The following is a 23,835-nucleotide window of genomic DNA, read 5'->3' as shown; positions in this document are numbered from 1 at the left end:
TGGTTGGAACTTTCATTATTTGACCAGTAATTCTACTGATTTGACTGACATCTGAAATGTGATCACGCAGCTCCTGAAGTTTCTTCTCAGGTTATAAATGGTAACCCCAAACACAAGCTGGGCAGCAATGTTCCTGATACTGGATTGAAAACTCATTACTGAGTTTTAAAAAAATGAGCGCACAGCTCATGTGGCACTACATGTAAGGTGGCTTAGTAAAAAAACAGGTATGGATGTGAAAGCTGCCCACTTCCCCTACCCAGTGTAGGTTAAAATGAAGCTGCAAACATCTAAATTTACGTGCAATAAACCAGTTCTTGGCCCTTAGGGCAGATCACATCTGTTGTTTCGCACCCTGTTCATTTTTTAAGATTTTATATTGAAAACCATTCAGTAATAAAGAAATATGAAAAGTTTACATTAGCATCAAATTAGTTGGCACACTAGGAAAGATTTTAGAGACATCAGAGAAGCCTCACCGGAAAGGGAAAAGACAAGAAGGAGACCAGAAGTGATGATACTGGACTGGAGGATGCAGAAAGGAGGATACATGGAATTAAAAGAGAAAGTGACAAGCCTGAAGACATTGACGACTGGGAACTTCTAAAATGCAGAGAACCTAAAGGAAAGAATAGGAAAGATTACAGTAAAGTCCCACTGTAGCTGACGTCCAGTTTAAGAAACATTAAAATTCAATACTGGTAGCTTGAGATCATACTAATGTCACATTATAATGAGAATAAAATAAATTTAATGATAAAACATTTCCTTTGCAGAACTTTCAGAACCTAGACTTTGCATCAAATAAATAAAATCAAAGAACAATTTTGCAAGATAAGAAAAAGAAAATTTCTGACTTTATTAAATAACCAAGCAGGGGTTACTCATTGTAATAAAGGTTCTGTTAGAAGAGAAGTACATTGACGAGTGGCCACCTGAAGAGATAAGTCTACCTGATTGTGAGCTAGTCCTCCATTTGCTCTCAGAAAAGCTTGCACATTTATTGTAACATGAACCAAACAAAGGCTCAGAGGGGTAACAGTGGCAAGCTGACCTATCTCAGCTCAATGGATCCCACAGCCTTGACAGATTAACTGATGGTGAACCTCTGCTCTGAATGACAGTGCTTATAAAAAGAAATCCTTTCGAAGTTTTTACATTTTTTTGTTATACAACATTGAACAACAGTGGACTTAATTTGGATTTTTTAACATTTAAAAGTTGCCTAAATGAAGTACAAACATAAAACAAAAAATAATTGCTTGCATAAGCATTCGCCTCCTTCAAGTCAGTATTTAGTAGATGCACCTTTGGCAGCCATGGCGGCCTTGAGTCTCAGTATACAGGTCTCATCTCCATCAGCTTTGCATATCTGGACACCTCCACTTTTTTTTGCAAAACTGCTCCAACTGTCAGGTTACATGAAGATTGTGAGTGAATCTTCATCCAAGGCACAGGTTTTTGCACACTGCATCAGCTTTTCCTCCAGGATTTCTATGTATTTTGCTGCATTCTTCTTACCCTCTACCCTGACAAGCTTTCCAGGGCCTGCTGCAGAAAAGCATCCCTGGTGAATGATGACCACTACCATGCCTCACTGGTAATGTGAGGTGTTTGGCTTATCCCAAGCATTTAGTCTGATGGCCTAAAGGCTCAATTTGGGTTTCGTCAGAACAGAGAGCCTTCTTACACCTGACTATGCCTTCTGGCAAACTCTAGCTGAGATATCATGTGTGTTTTTTAACAGTGGTTTTCTCTTTGCAATGACCGGTGAAGCACCCAGGCAGCATTTATTGTCTACACAGTCTCTCCAGTTTCATCCACTGTAGCCTGTAACTCCTTCAGAGCTTTCACTAGTCTTCTTCTTGTGTGATCACAATGTTTTTATGGATGGCCTGATTTAGAGAGATTTATAGCTTTTCCATACTCTTTCCTTTTCTTAATGATTCTTAATTTAACTGGACTCCAAGGGATATTCGGTGATTTGGGTATTTTTCTTGTCTCCATCCCCCGACTTGTGCTGTTTTAATCACCATTTAAGGTGCATTTATACTACAATCAACTGAAACCCTAGCCAAGTGATCCCCACTGATTTAATTACATGATTTCTAAAACCAGTTGGCTGAACCAGTGATGATTTAGTGTTGTCATATTAAAGGGGTGAATTCTTATGCAATCATTTTGTGTTTTATACTTGAAATTAATTAGACCACTTTGTAGAGCTAGGTTTTCAAATTGACATTAAATTCTTTTCCTATTGTTCAATATCTAAAAAGCCAAATTAAATCCTCTGTAATTCAATGCTATATAGTAATAAAATGTAAAAACATCCAAGGAAGTGGGTACTTTTTATAGGCACTGTACCTAATTCAATTAATGCTCAACTGGATTGAAATCTGTTGACTGGGGAACTCTCCATTTTCCAGTCTCACTGTCATGTCCTTAGAAACATTCCATGAAATTTGTAACAGCCTTGACACATTGACCATTATTCTGCTGAAAAAGCCCATTCATAGACTGTGTGGGATATGGCCTGCCATTCATCCCGGCCAATACCCCCAGGCTGCCAGGTGGAGCCCTTCTTGCAACATAGAGGTGCCCCAAGTTCCAGCAGTGCATCATGGACAGTGGAGTTTTACATCACAGCCCTGCTGGATACCATGGGAACCTCCAGGGGATGCTGCAGGAAGGAAGAGGAACTTGTATTTTCCCTATAACCCGGAAGTACGTCTTAGTCACAGCGACAGAGGAAATGACGTACTTCTGGGATGAAGAAGTAGAGTTTTCACCTGACCCGGAAGTGCTGGGAAGTCACATGGACTGAGGGATCAGAAGCACTTCCGGGTCAAGGACTATAAATGACTCTGGGAAATCCCAGACGGACGAGCTGAGTCGGGAGGCAGGGTGGCAACGTGTCTGGGAGTGGAGGATTGATTATTGTATTGTGTATTGATTTATGAGTATTGTGGAGTGGAGGGTGCTTGGTGCACATTATTATTATAAAATAAACAATAATTCGACATTTAACTGGTGTCTGGTGTCTGATCCGAGGGTTCAAGGGAGTGATAGCGTCCCTATCTGTCACAGTGGCGTAGTCGGGAGGATACTCTGGCCGTCGGTTTGGCAGAGGACCTGAATAAAAATTTCTGTGGACAGAGAACCCCAAGAGGACAGCATTAAGACATGCAGAAAATATCTATCACAACTGATACACCAATGACATTGGTGATTGGTCATTGTGTGGCATTCAGGTGATACTTTAATATGCTAAGGGATGCATAGTGTGTCATAAAAATATACCAAAACATATAACTAGCACCATCAGACTGCATCATACCCTTCTTGTCACTTCAGCATGAATCAGTTCTACTGTTCTGTTGTCATTTCTCACCAGCAGATACAGTAGATAGATAAATAGATAGATTAAGAAATACTGTTCTTATTCAAAATTATTTCATAATAGACCTTCATTTAATTCAGATTATTTTAAGATTAATCTAGAGGCTATGCCATTGGATTTCCTAACAATTCTGTGCAAACAACTAAGAAACATCAATCATTATTTTCTGTTGGAGGAATGTGGCATTGCTTTTATCATAGGTTTGCTAGAATGAAGGATTCTAGTATATAAACCTTGTCACACAGGTGTACATGGAAGATAGCTAAAGGGCTCAAAAGAAGGTAATTCCATGCCAGTTCAGGGGGAGATTAAGGGCAATAATTCTTTCTCTGTTATTCCTGCAGATCAAACATGGGAAATTCTGCCTGAGTCCAACAACATCATCTCCGGTTCCAGGCCAATGACGTCACTTCCAATTCTGGACCAGATGACATCACTTCCCCTGACTGACCTGAAAACCCCACCATCTTTCCTCTGTTAATCAGTTCTGTTTTGGACTCAATCTGTATACAACTGTGCAAGCTATTTTCTCTTTTCACAACCAAATCTCAAGTATACAGGTGGCTGCCCCAAACCTTTTTGTGCATGTCAAGGCTGATTATGCACAAGCTGATTGCCAGAAAGGACAGCATAGCCAGGCTCATATTAGAGTAGTGTGTCCCATAATATGAACCTGGATGAATTACCATGAAATGGACAGAAAATGAACTCAGTTATCAATATCTGCAAATGAGGTATTTTTTCTTTGGAATATGCATATTAAAATATATTGAGAGGCAACTATCACTCATTTTGGGATTTCTTAATATTAAGGGTGTAAATGATTAAAGATTTTAAAGTATGACTTCAATATGGTTTATTCTAAAATGCACAGGACATCCATCTATCAATCATTGAACCACATAATCCAGTTACATGGAACTGAAGCCTATTTGGCAGCACAGGACATAAGAAAGGAACCAACTCTGGACATACAAACACAAATAGACTGAGTCATGCAGGTTCAAATGAGGGTCTCAAAATATCCTAATCTTTGTGTTTTTGGGATATGGAATTTAAACTGGGTAAGTGCATTTCAGAAATTTCATAATGAACTATGACTATTTTACAACAGACCCATAATTACATTATGATATCTTAAAGCTAATTACAGACATCAAAAAATCTGAACAGATGACATGATGCAGTGGTTAGTGCTACTCCCTTATCCGATACACGTGTGTCTGGCTAATTAGTACCATATGGTGGTTTGACAGTGGGAAGTATGGGTATGTGCATGAGAATGCCCTAGGACAAGGATGGCTTCTCCACTGAATCAAGCTGCTCAGATTGGCTCAGCCTACCCGTGATTCTCTTGAAGATGCAGGTTCATAAAACGGATGAATTGCATTTTTAGAAGTGTCAAACTGTTAATATGAAATGTCAAATTGAAAATGACTATTTCTGACACAGAGAACCATAGACATTGCACAGAGAATGTTAGACACATGGAGTAAATTACAAAGTAGTGGAGTAGAAGGTAGGACTTTAGGGAGCTTCAAATTTCAACATGATGTTATTCTAGACAATCTAGGTGAATAGAGTGGACAAGCCTGTAGGGCTAAATGGCCCGTTCTTGTTAACATTGTTGAATGTTCTAATGTTCTAATTAAATAAAAAAACATACTGTAAGTTATAATGAATGAATTTTAGAAATAGAAGCTGCTACTCTAGAGTTCAGGACTCTAAGAAATGAGAGCTAAATAGAAAGAAGAAAAAAAAAATATATATGTATGTATTTAAATGTATACAGTATATATATATATGCATTTATTTAAATGTATACAGTATATATATATATATATGCATGTATTTAAATGTATACAGTATATACAATATTTAATTCAGATTTTTCCCATACGAGTACTTAGTTCAGTTTCTATAGGCTTACAGTGTCCAGGTGTGTGCGCTGATGTTTTGCCCGATCACTTGAGTTGCTGAAAGCTTTCTGGCAGCCTGGGTGTTGGCAGATGTACGGTTTCTCCCCAGTGTGGCTCCGCAGGTGGATCTTGAGGTTTTCAAGCCGAGAAAATGCCTTATTGCAGCCTTCAAACTGGAATAAAATTAAGAGAAAAATTAAAATCACCTAGCAGAGGATGAATTAATTGTTGCCTTCTGCTTTCTGAAAGAAAACTATGCAAACTCAGTTCACTTTATTCACTTTGTTCCTGTGTGAACAGAAAATTCTGTGCCAGTAACTTAAAATTTCTCAGTGACACCAAAGATACGAATGGTACGAAATGAATTCTGTCACCTTTTTACAAAGTCATTGAGCATATTACTGGTGTGTGGGACACACAAGTTATTCAGCTTAGCAACTGATCTGTTTATTTATTATCTTCTCAAAGGCCTTTCTCAAATGGCCTATTAAAGCCATTTAATAGGCTTTTGTCCCCATTTAATTATTGAATATTTTCACAGTTAAAGTTATCAACTATTCAACCAAAACATATTATTATATAAATGGGACCGTGAATACTGTAAATAACTAACACAAAAAGTGTGAAAGATAATTCATTTCTTTATTAAAGACAGCCATGCATTACCAGATATCCCCTTGCGACTTGATACCATAACTGGTTAGCACATCTTTAGCAGGGAATAACTGTGACCAGAGGATTCCTTTCAACAACAGCAACAACAACATTTATTTATATAGCACATTATCATACAAATGATGTAGCTCAAAGTGCTTTACAAGATGAAGAAAGAAAAGTTTATAAAAAATAAAATTAGGCAATACTAAATAACAAAGAATAAAGTAAGGTCCAATGGCCGGGAGGACAGAAAAAACAAAAAAAAATCTGCAGGGATTTGCAGGGTTTTTCATCCACTTCTAACTGCAAAACTCCTTCAAGTCACTGATATTTGTGGGTTTGTGAGCATGAACTACCCATCTGACATGCTTCTACAACAGTGCAAAGTGGTTTAGGTCTGGCCTTCAACCAGCCCATTCCAAAAGCTCTACATTTCTTTTTTTTTACTCTTCTGATATAGATTGTATTTCAGTTAATTATATTACTCTGTCACTCGGGTGCACTTCAGCTTTAGCTCATGGATGTAAGGATGGATGGGTTTAAGTTGTGGCTCCTTCAACGATAATATGTCATCCAGGTTGTGATGCAGCACCCTAACCCCAGATTACCATACCATCACTTCCACCACCATTTGCTTTTCTCCAGGGTATCCGTCAATAAGGGCGCGCACAAAAAGGCGACCTTCAAAAAGGCGACCTCAATTGGGCGTGGCGAATAAAAGCGCACATAAATAAAAGCGATCTTCAAAAGGGCGACCTCAATTGAGCACCGAATAAAGGCGCGCGTAAATAAAGGCGAGCTTCAAAAGGGCGACCTCAATTGAGCACCGAATAACTGCACGAATAAATAAAGGAGTGCTTCAAAAGGGTGACGTCAATTGGGCGCAGCGAATAAAGGCAAACGTAACAAAATTATTACAGAAAATTTATTAGATAAAGGCAATGATTGAACGTATAAAAAGGTAAAAGCAAGAATATTAAAACATCCAATTAATTAATGCATGAACTTCTAACGAACTACTTCTAACGAACTATTTCTAAAGCTCTCTATATTTCGTTGTTTTCAAATTACAGAAAATTAGATTAAGGCAATGACTGAATGTATAAAAAGGTGAAAGCAAGTTACACTTGAAGCTGTAGATTATGTGCAATGCCATGTAGATATTCGAGATGCGGTCTATTAGCATAATCAAGGACATTTAATTTAATTCGCTCCGAAGTGTCTCTGTAGGTCTTCCTTGGCTTTGGAATAAGCTGACCTGCAACGAGCTGTTCAAGACGCAGCTCAGTAAGGCTCTGCTCTGCCTTTATTTGCCGTGCTCAATTGAGGTCGCCCTTTTGAAGCTCGCCTATATTTGCGGGCGCCTTTATTCGGCACTCAATTGAGGTCGCCCTTTTGAAGGTAGCCTTTATTTACGTGCGCCTTTATTCTCCGCGCCCAATTGAGGTCGCCCTTTTGAAGGTCGCCTTTTTGTGCGCGCCCTTATTGAATAGAACCTTTCTCCAGATATAATAGGGCTAATGGTGGTCATAAAATTAGAACCTTGTTGAATCTATTCAAACAACATTGCACCAACACTCAAGGATCATCCAGGCACATTCTGGCAAGGACTTGTTGAGAGTGTTATTGCATTGTTGCTCTGTTGATTTTTAACATTTTCCTGCATTGTCTTTCTAATGGTAGAATCATAAAAACTGATGTCTGCTGAATCTTGAGGGCCTGGCACACTCCCAGAAGTTAGTACTTTGTACATTCATTTAACATTTTATGCCTTCCTCTTGGAGACGTTTTTGCTGGGATGTCCACATTTCCATTGTTTTTTTTGTATTTGGACACTACATTATGGTCAAAAAATTTCCCAGAGCTTTATGAATGTCTTCATAGCTCCTTCAAGATTAATAGAAAATAGCTCTTGTTGAAGATGTTTCAAGAATTCATTTTGGTACTGGTATGATACACCATTTTCACTCTTAAGATGGTGCATAATGACGTCCTTAAATCAGACTGAAGTGTAAGATCAAATATTTTAGCCATTGATTCTCATTTTATCCTTTTGACACCTGAAGTCTGAATATTTCATTTCTTTACACAATAAAAAATAAATGACACACCAAACTTCAGTCTCATGTATTCTTTTATCAGTCTCTCCATTGCTCTCTACCATTACTTACAAATAGACTGATCATAATTTATTGTAAAAAATATTATACTGCAGGGAATCAGATGGAGCAGGGACACTTTCTATAACAATGTACCTGAAACTGAAGAAAGGCTGGGTGCCAACCCAGCATGGCATAAACTACAAACAAGTTGAATACCTCAAATCTGATACTTTGGAAGATTACGAACTTAGAAGTACTGTATAAAAAAAAATCAAAAAACAAACATAAAATGGTTTTAATAAAAAAGAACAGACACGGATCACTGACTTCATATTAACACTATAAAAAAGTACATGAAGTTCTGTAAAAACAGTACATGTCAAAAATGTTTTTACACAGTCTATTGCCATAGTGATTTTTTATTATACATAGTAAAAAAGCAAAGGAAAGGGAGAAAAAGGATTATGTATATATATTTTCTTTTTTTTTTACTGTCCCTGACTCTTAAACCCTAGCAGTGCAATTTGAACATGGCAGACACATAACACTAGAATGAAAGAGGACTTAAGATCAAGCTAGACATCCAAAATGGTTGATCTCACTAAATAAGAGCATTTTTTAAAATCAGTTCTGAGATTATAAATTGCACAAACTCACTCTGGTCAGTTTGGAGAAGCCAGTTAATCAAATGTGCACATATTTGGGATGTGGGAGAACATCCATCAAGACAAAGCCAAGTAATTAAAAACCCCAAAAGGCCAGCATTCAAATCCAGGCCCAAACAGGACCAAGAGGTAAGCACTGCACCTAAGGATATTTTCAACAACACAAATGTCAATATTTGTGGTAGTATTGGTGACAAATGACAGGAAATGCTTTTATGGGGGAAAGTTCTAGCACTACAGCTAGCACAAAATCATACTTTGATGATCCTTGAAAGCCTCCAGAACTGTGCCAAAGGGCTATGACCTATGCAGATGGCAAATGTTTTGCTCTTCCAAATGTACTAGCATTTCTAAATCCACCTATACTAGAAACCAGAACTTGACTGTCAGCCCAATTCCAGATATAAACAAAGTGTTTATACAGACGTCATTGATATTTCAATGTTTACCTATGTACAGCATATAGATGAATTTACTGTGAAATCCATTGCTGTTTTTACTGGCTTTTCCTAAGTTATACTTCAAGTTTATTATCATGTAAACATAGCATAATGAAATTCTTACTTGTATATCATAGTATAGTGACAGTAATACAACTAACAAAACACTGATGTAAAAAATATACATAGAATGCAACATATATGTATACAATTGTGTATAATATATATTTTATAGTGTCATCATCGACCAAAGGGGACACAACAAAGCAATTTTTGGGCACCAAATGGGTTGCCCCTTTGAATAACTAAGTAGTTTAACAGAATAAACAGGTGCACATTGGAGTAATTGACAACAAAACAAAAGAAGGCAGCATCGCCTGCTCTGGTCAAAGTGATTCAAGGCACAGTGGAGTGATCACATGTGTTAGACTGGAGCTCCATCCAGCAGTCGTCTCTTCCCAAAATTGGATGACCCCTTTAGGGAGCATCAAGGCTTTAAAGTTGCTGAGTCAGAAGAAATGGAGTTAGCTGCCTTCACTGGAAAAAGAGGTGATACTGGCAGCGACAGTGCCCTCTCATGTCCAGAAGTGCTAGTGCTTACCTCTGATGAGCCCAGAAGGCAACCCTCTGCCGCATATGCGTGACAATATGCTGCATGTATGCAAGAATATGTGCATTATTTGTTATTATGAGAAGAACATATACAGTATCTGTTGCTATGACTGGCTGCTCAGTAACCTTATGACCTGTGGATAGAAACTGTCTACGAGTGTCACTGGTCCTGTCACATTTGCCAGAAATGGGGAGAAAGGAGGTGGACTGCGCATGATGGCTGAGATCTTTTACAATACTGTTTGGTTTTCTATGGCAGCGAGTGTTATATATGTCCTGAAGGAAAGGCAGTTGGGTGCTGGTAATACTTTGTTCCTCCTCTTATACTCATATTTTAGTTTTGATTTCTTTTTTGGCACTGGTTCACCTTGCATGACATCTATTTTTCCTGCTGCTCTGATATTCGCCTGTAAGCAGTGCTTCAATGTAAATCAAAGTTTCCAAATCACAATGAACAATGCTAAGAAGTGTTTGTTTGTTACTGTAGTCCAGTAAAAAAACGGAGACTCCATAAGCAAGAAAAAAAGATCCAAACAAATAACATGAATGGTTAAAAAAGAACACCATAGCAACAATGCTATGACTGGAGTCTTGTGGTCCTCATGGTGACACAGTCGGAAACCAACTGGTGGCTGTAGTGTCGTCATGGCCATGTTAGAGGCATAGCCATTGATACAAGTTCTACATATGGAGCAACTTCAAACAAGTCAAAAAATTTTTCACATGGCTTACATATAAAATATAATTTACAAAAAACAGAAACTTGATGTTTGACTGTAACTGAGTTCATAATTTTGGGAGTATGAATTAGTTACCGTATCTTGCTCATTAACTGTGGGATGTCCATAATAAATTGACAGTCCATGTTGATGATCAGTAAATCATTTTTTAAAATGAATTTATTACTGCTACAGTCGGTCAGGCTAACATGCCTATAATCCAGTAGTTTAAGCATAATAGCCTGACACAGCAGTTACTGTATAAAGTCAGTATTAAAATGATTTACTGTCATATAGCAGGCTTAAAAGGGAGAACTGGGTCTTTTTGTGCTGTTAGAAATTGATAAATTAGTAAAATATACTGGTAGTTTTTCTTTTATTTTTTGGTTATTTGTTATTTGTTGCTGTGACATTTTAAAAGTACAAATGCTAGAAAAATGTGCTTTCAATAATTCTGTGTCATGAAGGCAAGGCATCCAAATGTCAGTGTCCTGCTGCTTTAATGACACAGTTTAGGTTAGCGGGCAGCTTTTCTGTGTCGTGACATGTGCTTGTTGTACTGCTTTATAAGTGTTTCATTGTCAGTGAGATAAAATCCTGTAAGATAATTGGAAACAAAAACCGAAAACAGATGATTTTATGGGTATTCAGTTATTTTTGCAACTTTATATCTAAATGGTCCTGTGCACCATTAGCAGCAGCACTAAGAGTTAAATGCAGTCCACTTATGTATACTTAAGTTGTTCCACCTGAGGCCAAATGAAATGTTCCTGTGTCTAGTGTCACACACATGCGCATGGATGACAATTTATAGGATCAAATTGTGTAATTTCTCCATCGGACCAGGGGTTGGCGCTGCCTTCTAATACTCTCTCTATTTGTCCCTCTGCAGATCGAGTGAAGACCGTACCTCCCAGTAGCACCACCTGTGACCCACCCACTGATGACATCACTTCCAGCACCCTCTAATGACGTCCTATCCGTTCCAGAACCAACTTCTTCCGGCTTGTGCAATATATTAACCACAGAAACATTTTTGTTAGCCACTTTCATTTTGAACTCCATTTGTAAAGATGTGTTTTTTTGTAATGCTGCATGATTTTCAGTATACGGGGTGGCCATCCCCAAACCTTTTTCTGCCTCTGACTATTTGTCTATCACACTAGTAAATTTATACCTTATAGCAATAAGACATGAACAGGGCCAAAGGCAGATGAATATCATTTATAGTCTGAGGGTTAACACATATGGCGGCAGTAGAGCACCTTAAGTTGTGCCTTTACAGACTCCTGGAGGCTTGCAAAGACAAAAGGTTCTACCAAAGGAAGCTTTGACATGGAGTCCCTCACAAAGGGATCGAGCTAGAAGTGTTTCTGAGGGCACCAGAAGTAACCAAATAAGAACACTCAGTCTCTGACTTAAATGGGCCATGAGAAAGAAAGCAATTGAAACTACAAAGCCAGTATGTTTATTGTTTGCTTCTTTATGTTACTATTTAATTAGCCACCTTATTTCAGTTATTTGAATTCTATGGTGTGTCTTCTGGGTTCATTCTTGTCTAAAGGAGTTAAATAAATATTATGCATTTTAATTTTTTTTACCTCTCTTCTATACAACTGAGGTATCAGCAGGTTTGCAGGAAGGTTAACTGTATAAAAGTGGTGACTAAATGAGCAACCTTAAGGTTAAAAATTCAGTCTTAGCCAGTCAACCATTGGCTTTCTCAGCATCCCAAAAATGTCTGTGTTAGGATAACTGACAACAGTAAAGTGGGTTAGTATATGAAAATTTGAGTGTATGCTTGACTGTGCCATGTGATGGACTGCCACATGACCCAAGATTGGATTCTGCCTGGCACTCAATAATAATGGGGATTATGTTTTGGTATGAGGCTAGCTTGAAATGAACTATGGGTGATCTCAAAATGGATGGAGTTAACACACTTTTGTGAACTTACACCTGACACCATAGGTCATGGTAAACTTCACATTAGAGATTAGTTGACTAAACAGATTAAGTTTAGAAGGAGGAAACAAGTCAGACTCCACAAGGAGTTATTTATAAACAGGATTTAATCTGCAGGTACTACAACCCTATCAGGTGAGTAAACTGAAGAAGATACATCTGTTATACTCTGCACAGGGAATAGACTGTGCTAATAAATCAAAAGATCGGAACCGGCCAACTCTGTTTAATTTCAAAAGCAACACGGGTACGGTGGTGCTCAAACATAAAGAATGCTGGCAGTCATCTCCAGTTCACCCTCTGATGGTCGTTCCGAGTGTCAACTGGATGATAACATGTAGATAGATAGATAGATAGATAGATAGATAGATAGATAGATAGATAGATAGATAGATAGATAGATAGATAGATAGATAGATAGATAGATAGATAGATAGATAGATAGATAGATAGATAGATAGATACTTTATTAATCCCAAGGGGAAATTCACAAGGAATACACATGTGTACAAGACCGTAAGATCACCCCCCCACAGAAGGGGGTGGGTTAGGGTTGATTTCACCCTACAGTATTTGTAGTCGACCAATGAGAAACATGTGTACCAAATTTCATGAAAATCGCTACAGCCATTCTGAAGTGATGCTGGAACATATATACATAAACACATATACATTGACTTTTATATACAGTATATAGATTAGACACTTCTTTCAAAGGTGTTATGTTTAAGAAATGTGAACTACAATTAGCCACAGAGCATCATCATCCAACAACTAACAACAGGACATCAACTGACAGTTGGAATCTGCCATCTGTGATAGCCATTATAGTCATCACAAGCCTATTTTGGGTTCTGTTTTTAACTCATAGATGCTCTAAAAAGCTGTTGATAAAAAAGGATTTGATGTACTCCACTATTACATATGCATTTTATTAGTTGAGATACCCAGTGTTACCTGAATGAGAAAGTGGAAAGGTGAAAAGGTAAAAAATAATTACAAATTATATGTTACCAAACTTTATTACCTTTAAACTGTTTCACATGCCTGTTGTTAGTATTGGAAAGCCCCTGGGTGCTTCTTTAACCTCCCAAGTCTTAAAGACATGCAAGTCAACTAATCTGATGTCTCTAACTTGAACACAACTTGCTGTGGACTGTTATTCTCATTAAGGCTTAATACTAAAGGCCTGAGCCTGACGTCCTTGTGACCCAGTATTGGACTAGTGAGATAAAAATAATAAAGGGAGGTACAGTGGTTAACACTTTAGCCTAGCAGATCCAGAGACCTGGGATCAATATCTGCTTAAAGTCCTCCCAGAGCTCACATTTTCTCCATTTTCTCACTACATTTGAAAGAGGGGCTTACTGGGATAAGCTTATTATTATTAGGATAAGATTAGGATAGTACAAGTGTAAGTGACCTTTGATAGACTTGTGTCCCTTTCAGTATTTGTCCCCACCTTTCACATGATGTTCCTGTGTTGAATTCAACTCCCTGTAACCCTGCAGTAAATAATCAACATCAAAAATTGATTGATGCATGTTTATTTACCCCTACGAAGATTATCCGATGTTGAACTGCCACCTGCAACAAAGACATATCCCTGGTTGGTGAAGGAATATCCTGGGGAATGGTTAGGCATAATTTGAGACTTGCCTCTAAAAACCATGACCACCAACTGGTCAATTTGAATTTGTTTCACAGAACTTGTTTCACTGCTTTGAGGCATGTCTAAATGGGCACTGCTATTAACCCCAATTACATTCTATGCTTGAAGAGAACCACTGGCACCTTCTTTCGTATGATGTGGGAGTCATATGATGTGGTTAGCCTTTGGCAAGGCTTCTCTTCAACAATATCTTCAGCTTTCAGAAAACATATCCCATCTCCTTGACTAGGCCAGATGCTAATTGATACTTCACTTAATTCAGTGGCGGATCTCTGCCGTCAACAAGCTCCTCACCCCATGATCCCCCATCCATTCCTGGTGAGAGTGTGCCATCCATACTGGGTTATTATATATCAAGGGGTTGAATGGGTTGTAGTCGGATCTTTTCTTAATAGATATCATAGGCACCGCTGAGAATTATTTTTATTCGTGAATGGTAAGTCAGAGGGAAGGGCGACTAACTTGTTTATCTTTGCGAAAACACAAGGCAACTGAAATGATTTTGTGGTTAAAATTTGGGGAACAGGTGATTTAATCATTCACAAGCATTTTGCTGTTCAGAAACCAATCTTAATTTAAATATTTAACTGCAAAAATGGCTTATGATAATAGAAAGCGAATATAGTGATAAAGCAACACTGAAATGAAAAAGAAGTGCAGATGGTCTGCTCATGTAACAGAGTATGATTTAGTCACTAAGACGCTGAACTTTAAATTCCCAGGCTGCTGTTCTGTCTCCACCGCCATGTCACTGTGTATCCCTGAGTAAATCACTTATCCAGCCTGCCACACCTGTAAACACTTATAAAGTTTTCTGACCTTGTAAGTCACCTTGGACAAAGATGTCAGCCAAATATGCAATAATAATACCTTTAAAATAGATGATTTAATGACTCTTTTGTGCTCCTTCAGCTTTGTCTGCAACAAAATAAAAATATGGCCCACATAGAACATGATGTGTTAAACATTTAATGGCAGCTATTAGTCTCAATATGCTGCTGCCAAGTGTTTTACTTTTTCCCTTCTATATCGAGTACATTAATGCCAGTACAGAGGCATTATTTTCATTTACATACTGAAACATCAGAGTAGTGACCTCCAAATTGAGTGTTCAAAGAAACAGTTTACTTTATAATTCATAATATGTATCACACGGGTGTATAGTTAAAATTTCTTTTCATTCAAGGCTGCACCTGAGGGAATGGGACCACCCTCTAAATGTCTTAGTAAATAGAGCTGTTACGAAAATTTTAAGAAGAGCTCAATTTAACATTTTACGTGCAGAAACAAAATCGTATCCTCTAATTTACATTTCCTGTGGACACATAAATAAATGGCATGGCAACATAACTTAAAAGCATTTTTTTTTGAAAGAATGAATAACTTTTTGTTGCTGTAGGGCAATCCTAGATGAAGAGACAGACTAAACATAAATACGTTTTACGGGATGCTGGGGATGCCAGCCTGCGTCACCATAGGTTTTGCAGTTGAAACGCCAACTCCCAAGTAATCAAAACATTAGAAACAAACCAATAAAATATGTATTTGTTTAATTTACTGCAATAAAAAATAAAATCTGCAAGTATACTATCTAGTAATTAAATGAATTGACGGGAACCTCTAGGACAGAATGGCAGCACTGCCGCTAGATTTTCTACACCACAGCTCCTTTAATTCTGGTGTGGATTTTGCATCTGCTCTCTGTGTTTGCATGGGTCAGGTAGATTAGGGACTCTGAGCTGGCCTGCAATTAATGACTGGGACTCTGTTTGTACAGAAAGTGCATCCACTTAAGATGGCATCTTACATTGCAAATACTGTGGCCATTACGCCATTATGCCTCACACTAGGAAAGGAAAACAGAATGAATGGAAGTGACTAGGAGAAAACATGTTAAGCAAGCTAGAAGTTGTAACTAAGAATCATGCCTGTCCTTCATCTCATCAAAAAAATAAACCAAGAATCAAAGTAAGAAAGAGAAGCCAAAAATCAAGACTATTCACATGTATAAAGAGTTTTTATTTAATGATCTGCAAAACTTGAATGTTTGTACATCCAACATTCATCATTCTTTAAAGTGGGGCTCTGATGAGGATAACGCTCCACCACGCTCCATAGCAATCATCATCACATCTTGAGGACAGCAGTACAAAATGGTGGTGCCCTCAGAGAAAAATTTTGGCAATGGAAAGATAAAAAATGATTCGTAATAACTGAAAAACTGAAATTACAAACAAATGCCAATATATGACTCTGTGCCACAAAAAATAATAATAATGGGACTTCAAAACTGAGAAGGTAGCTAAGGATGACCACAAAAAATTTGAACAACCCAAATCATGATCTATGCTAGATCAGTGGGTTCTAAATGGATTGATAGATGCAATACCTCAGATAAGTCTAATAAATACTCAACTTTTTTTTTTCCAATGAAAAAATAAAAGTTTTTCAAATGAATTTCAAATTTAACTCTGTTGTATAGAGAAGGAAGAGTTTGGAAACAGTGTGAAAATAAGTTCCTGTAATTAGTTCTGCATTCTCGCAGTTTCAGGACAGAAAATTCAATTCCCGTCAGGGTCAATGTCTTCTTAGAGTTTTCCTGCCCTTATAGTGTTTGTATTAGTTATTTTTTCCACAGATAATTTGATTTCTTCTCATGTGCCAAGGACATGCATGTTAGGTTAATTTAGTATGTGAGCATGGCCTGGGATGAATTGGTGCCCTATGACCTTGTAATAGAAAGAATAGGTTACAAAATAGATGGGTTAATAACCATGAACTGCATGACTTCTTCTGACAGCATATCTAGCAACAATGTCAAATGTCTTAATAATTGTTAATGTATTTGTCTCACTACATAATAAATTCTCCTCTAAGTATTGTGAAGACGGAACAAGCAGAAGCACAGTGAAAACTTTCAGAAAATGCTGGAGAGATCACGTGCTTATCTGCCTCTCTTTCAGCACTGAAGGGGCCAATCTGCAGAAAGACCAGTAAACTTCAGCTACTCATTTGGCAACCACTTCACCTCACACACTGGGCAGAATAATCTTTGCTACTGTCTCAAGGCGACTCTAAGGCCAGGTTTATACTTCACGCGATGCAATGCATGCTCCAGTGGATGCTCCTGCTAGGCAAGTCTTTCACTGTTTATACTTGCACACATAGTTTACATAAATCTGGAAGAATCCACCAGGTGGCTGTGCGATATATCATTACGGTGAGAACAGGTTCGGTTCGCTGTGTTGTAAATTGCCTGGAACACCCATTAAATTCTGATGACACCTTACCGCAATATCTCTGAAAAGGATGTCTAGTACTTAAGTCCATCAATCCGGGGATGTGTCCATTCCAGCAAGCATTGGGCACAAGGCAGAAACAATCCCTAGACGGGGATTCAGCTCATCGCAAGGTGAATACAAGCACTCACATACACTAGCGTCATTTTAGTGTCACCAAATCAGCATATCTTTGGAAAGAAACCAGAGCACACTGTGGAAACCCAGCAGGAAAACATGTAAACTCCAGGCAGGGAATACCAGCGATGTAAATCCCTGCAAGACAGCAGTGATGATGTGGGTTCTGCTTCACACTCCCACTTCACTTTTGGGAGCCCTTGAACTTGACACCATCGGTAACGTCACCAGATAAGGTGGACAATGAAGACATCACAACGAAGCATGGGGAAGGTGCAAAGTGCAGAATTGCTTTTATAAAAAGCAACAAAACCAAATCAGTGTCCAAAACAGTGCAGTGCTTCTAAAGCGTCATTAAATAAATAATCCATTAAAAACAAAGTGAAACAGTGGAGGTTAAAATCCAATAAATATTTCCAATAAAAGTGAGGTTAAAACAATAGCTGGAAGCAATCTTTTAAAAACAAAGACCCAGTGCCTTCTTCTGCTGGTGGCTCCCCTGCTTCTCCCATCCGGGCTATGCAGCAGGGGAGTCGCCCTACCTGCAGCTGACCTTGTCCAACTGGTCTGGTAGCTTCCTGATCCCTGGCTTGGTTTGGTTGATCCAGACCAAGACCTGGGTTCCCCAGCGACCAGAACGCTCACACTGGGGTTTTGATCTCCCAAGCCTGTGACTCCTGCCTTCCTCTGCCTTACGCAGTGAGCCAACCACCTTCCAATCACTCCTGCTCCTCATAAGTGCTCAGCAGGAGCGACCACTACTTCCTGCCCCCGAGTGCCGGCCAAACACTCCATTAAGGGGCTCTTCTCCCAGCTGCCTCTCAATAATACTGAGAGCTTACTCTCACTCATTCGCTCGCTCCCACACCGGCTCTCAGCTTTCTTCTTCTTTCCCTAACCTCTCTTATCTTCTCCCTCCGCACTCGCGCTCCTACTATATATAATGGGGATGTGGGACAGATGTGGCGATTAGTGCTCCCGGGATCAATTATGAATGTGGATGATTCCTTACCTGTCGCGTCGCGTCCGAGAACCACTCGGCCCCCTCTATAAGCCACAAGTGCGGTGATTATTTATTTAAAACTGGCCTTTTTTCTATGCTATACCACATTAAAAGGAGTTTTCCCATGTGATATACCATCCCCTTTGAGATTTTTTTCTTTTATCTTACAAAATGTTCTGAATGGTGGCACATGAAGTGACTCAAAAACCCAAACTAGTTACTGTCTGTCTAGCATTTGCACATTCTCCCTGGTCCTTCTCTTTGGCTATATCACAAACATTTGTATTTTAGATAAACTGTGCCATTATGAATGAGTTTTAGGTAAATTAGCAACTTAAAACTGGCCTGGTTTGACTGAGTACGGGTCATGCTATGTATGTGCTCTGCAACAGTCTAGCTCCCTGTCTACAGTTGGGTCCTACAAAGTTTATAGGATAGTCTCTGCCCCTTCCCCAACCCTGAAATGACCAAAGTGGGTTAAAGCAAGGGTTGAAAGTTGGGTGAGTGTGTGTGTATATGTGCTCTGTAACGGACTGCAAAGGTTTTCTGCCCAATATGTCGCCAATGATGTGACTTCTGATGAGATGAAGTCAAGAAAATGGATGACTGAGTAGATATTTTTCAATATTTAATGACTGCCCTACTGAAAAGCCACACAGAAGTCAATGTAGCTGATTTGGGGGTTCACTTAAGTTCCTCTGCCCGTTCATACAAATACTGTAAGAAGCACTTAAAATGAAAAGACATTCCTCTTACAAAAATGTGAGATCCGTTTATTAGAAAAAAAGCTGATTACAACTGTACAGCATGGTATCTCCAATAAATACAGCACTTTAAAGATGGCACAGATGGTTTTAATGCTGACAGCCTTGCCTGCTGCTCTAAATGTAGGCTTAAAAGATGGGCCTCAATTCAAAACAGAACATACCATATGCACTCTGTGATTTACTGCTGGCTGCAGTACATATTAAGTAAAGGATGCAGTACATAAAATTCAATTACTATGTCTTTTGTGCGGCCCTTAGAAGTTCTGCACTTTGTGATGCCAACACTTGGGCTGAATGTGTTAAACGCAAACCAGGATGGCCATGCAGATTTAATTCTCCAATTTCACAGTGTTATTAGAAATCTACTGTAACTTCTATAATGACTATGGCCCTCCACATGTCCTTTTTCAAAAATATAAGCCTGACCAATATGAAGAGTAAATTACATAGCGTGCACAACACATATGTCAGGCATATAGAGAGCACAGGCAGGTAGAGTTACTTGCCGAGGGTCAGATGGTGAGACAGTAGTGAGATGTGGACATGTGTTTTTATACCAGTAGATCAAGTCAAGCTCTTGCATTTATTTGTTCTCTGTCTTCTACATCTGAATACAGTCCATGCTGTTAGATACATTCCTAATGGTTTTATCTCTTTACTTATTTATTTATATTTCTCTGCCATCTTCCATCAAATGTGCATTTTAGGTTAATTTGCAGTTCTAAGTTGGACCTGTGTGAGTGGGCACTGTGATGGACTGCTGCCTTGTGTGGAATGCTCACTTGCGCATGACCTTGAATTGGATTAAGAAGGAGTGAGAGTGTTGTATTACCGTATATACTCATGAAACCCGAAAAGTCTGTCATAAAATCAGACCCCGACTAACACACCTTTTCAAAAATGCAACACTTAATTTTTTTTTTATATCTTCTTGCCTCCACCAATCTCGCATCAGTTTCTCAGACGCATCAAATTTTGTTAGAGCAGCGCAGTTACCAATTTCTTTCGCTACTTTTAAATGACGTTTAATTTAAAACCAGCTTCATAATTTCTTCTGATCGAATGCTCCATCGTAAATAAGGGAAGCTCTTACGATAAAGGTGTATGAGGGTGTGAGATACAAAAAACACAAAGCAGGGCAAATGTTGCTTCGAAATAGTTCGGGTATCACTGTGTGGTCATGTAGGTACAATAGAGAGACAGAGAGAGAGGTTAGGAGCACATGCTGATACAGCACATTGCCACACCCTCATAAAAAGGCAGTGTGCTCCTGTCTCAGGTGGGCGTTAGTATAGCATAATCCCTTGTACCAAGAGCGTGAGTTTTCCGCATTCGACTTATATGACCGACATTATAAAATACCAGAAATTATAAGATAAAATCAAGTCCCAACTTATCCACGGGAGATCTTATCCGCGAGTATATACGGTATTTATTAAATATTGCCAGCAACAGCAAATCATGTATATCTTATAATTGGTTGTGCCATAATCTGAGACGGTTATTCTTCACTTCACATTCATTATCTGTTTTAATTTATTATTAGTACATGATAAAATGCATTTATATGTATTTCTAAGATAATTAATGTGCTTACAATTATACTAATAGTAAGATACTTTACAAGTTAGAATATTTTAGACATGTTTCTCGAATACTCCAATACAAATAACATCAAGTGGCATTGCATACTGTACATTAACTTCAGAAAGTATTTCAACACCTTAACTCTTTTCACAATTTGTTAGAGTTGGCTGAACTATCGAGGGAGAAAAGCCTTGTTAAGAAAGGTGACTGAGAACACAGTGGTAACTCTGGCTGAACTCCAGGGAACCTGTGTGGAGATGGGAGAAACTTCCAGAGCAACACTCTACTAAGCTGGCCTTTACGGCAGAGTGGCCAGATGAAACGTAACTCCATTTGGAGTTTGCAAAAATGCACCAAAAGGACTCTCAGACTGTGATGCACAAGATTCTCTGGTGTGATGAAACTAAGATTATCTTTATGTCTGGAGGAAACCAGGTACAGTGAAGCATGATGGTAGCAGCATCATGCTTTGAAGTTGTTTATCAGCTATAGAAACTGGGTGACTAGTCAGGGCTGAGAGAAAAATTAACAGACCAAAGTACAGAGATACATTTAATGGAAACCTGCTCAGAGTGCACTGGGCCTCAGACTGTACTGAAGGCCCACCTTCCAATAGTACAAAGACAGAAAGCACAAAGCAAAGACAATACAGGAGTGGTTATTTACCCCATTTTTAACATCATTTACACACCCAATCTACCTGGAAGGGGGCCGCTCTCTGAATTTCCCTTCCCAAGATTTTTCCAATTTTTCCCCACAAGGTTTTTTTTTTTGGGGGGGGGGGGGGTCTTAGCAGAGTCAAGGCTTGTCAAAAACAGGCCTTATTAAAGCACATTAAGGCATTCTTTGTGTGTTTTTGGGCTATGCAAGAAATAAATTGTTTCTGTTATTGTTGTTGGTTTAGGGACAACTTTGTGAATGTTTCTGAGTGGTCAAGTTAGAGCCCGGACTTGAAGCCAATCAAACATCTCTGGAAAGACGTGAAAATAGCTGTCCACTGATGATCTCCACCCAATCCGACAGATCTTGAGAGGAACTGCAGAGAGGAATGGCAGAAAATCCCCAAATCTACGTGTGCAAAGCCTGTCATATTATACCGAAGATGTCTCCAGGATGTAATTGCTGCCAAAGGCACTTCAACAAATTTCTGAGTAAAGGGTCTAAATATTTGTGTCACTGTTTGATTTTGGTAGTAATTGTATAAAATAAATACTGGGATCTCCACAGTCAGTTCCTCTCTTGCCCCTGATCCTGCTAAGATTGTGTCAGAACCTGATTAAATAAACATTATTCTAAGCTATGGAAAAAATCTTTAATCAAAAATTATAATTTTATTCTAAACATAAAGCAAGTAACTATATACTGTATATATATATATAGTGGATATCTATCTCTCTCTCTCTCTCTCTCTCTATATATATATATATATATATATATATATATATATATATACAGTGTATATATATATATATATATATATATATATATATATATATATATATATATATATATATATATATATAGTACTGTGCAAAAGTTTTAGGCAGGTGTGATAAAATGCTGTAAACAAAGAATGCTTTCAGAAATATAAATAATGATTGTTTATTGTTATCAATTTACAAAATGCAAAGTGAGCGAACAAAATAAAAATCTAAATCAAATCAATGTTTGGTGTTCCTACCTTTTGCCTTCAAACCAGCATCAATTCTTATAGGTACACTTGCACAAAGTCAGGGATTTTGTAGGATTCTAGTCAGGTGTATGATCAACCAATTATACCAAACAGGTGCTAATGATCATCAATGTCACACGTAGGTTGAAACACAGTCATTAACTGAAACAGAAACAGCTGTGTAGGAGGCTTAAAACTGGGTGAGGAACAGCCAAACTCTGCTACCAAGGTGAGGTTGTGGAAGACAGTTTCATGTCATGGCAAAAGCACAGCAACAAGACACAAGGTAGTTATACTGCATCAGCAAGGTCTCTCCCAGACAAAGATTTCAAAGCAGACTGGGGTTTCAAGATGTGCTGTTCAAGCTCTTTTGAAGAAGCACAAAGAAACAAGCAACGTTGAGAATCATAGACACAGTCAAGGAAACTTAGTGCAGCAGATGAAAGACACATCAAGCTTATTACCCTTTCGAAATCGGAAGATGTCCAGCAGTGGCATCAGCTCAGAACTGACAGAAACCAGTGGGACCCAGGTACACCCATCTACTGTCCGGAGAAGTCTGGCCAGAAGTGGTCTTCGTGGAAGAGCTGCATCCAAAAAGCCATACCTCCGATGTGGAAACCAGGCCAAGCGACTCAAGTATGCACGAAAACATAGGAACTGGGGTGCAGAAAAATGGCAGCAGGTGCTCTGGACTGATTTGAAATATTTGGCTGTAGCAGAAGGCAGTTTGTTCGTCGAAGGGCTGGAGAGCGGTACAATAATGAGTGTCTGCAGGCAACAGTGAAGCATGGTGGAGGTTCCTTGAAAGTTTGGGGCTGCATTTCTGCAAATGGAGTTGGAGATTTGGTCAGGATTAATGGTGTTCTCAATGCTGAGAAATACAGGCAGATACTTATCCATCATGCAATACCATCAGGGAGGCGTATGATTGGCCCCAAATTTATTCTGCAGCAGGACCCCAAACATACAGCCAAAGTCATTAAGAACTATGTTCAGCGTAAAAAAGAACAAGAAGTCCTGGAAGTGATGGTATGGCCCCCACAGAGCCCTGATCTCAACATCATCGAGTGTGTCTGGGATTCCATGAAGAGACAGAAGGATGTGAGGAAGCCTACAGCCACAGAAGATCTGTGGTTAGTTCTAAAAGATGTTTGGAACAACCTACCAGCCGAGTTCCTTCAAAAACTGTGTGCAAGTGTACCTAGAAGAATTGATGCTGTTTTGAAGGCAAAGGGT

At 38.7% G+C, this 23,835-nt stretch overlaps 1 protein-coding gene across 2 annotated transcripts in view; it reads right to left on the bottom strand.

Annotated features, from left to right (window-relative positions):
• The window catches only part of LOC114658379 (zinc finger protein GLIS1), a 399,488-nt gene that overhangs the window by 111,760 nt on the left and 263,893 nt on the right, over positions 1-23,835 (bottom strand). For both annotated transcript variants that reach the window (XM_051932942.1, XM_051932943.1), the window contains exon 4: positions 5,331-5,492. In XM_051932942.1, coding sequence (XP_051788902.1) covers positions 5,331-5,492 — 162 coding nt within the window. The remainder of the gene's footprint in view (positions 1-5,330; positions 5,493-23,835) is intronic.

The sequence above is a fragment of the Erpetoichthys calabaricus genome, chromosome 10, assembly GCF_900747795.2.
Source record: "Erpetoichthys calabaricus chromosome 10, fErpCal1.3, whole genome shotgun sequence".
NCBI classification, from domain to species: domain Eukaryota; kingdom Metazoa; phylum Chordata; class Cladistia; order Polypteriformes; family Polypteridae; genus Erpetoichthys; species Erpetoichthys calabaricus.
This window is presented reverse-complemented; position numbering and strand designations above follow the sequence as displayed.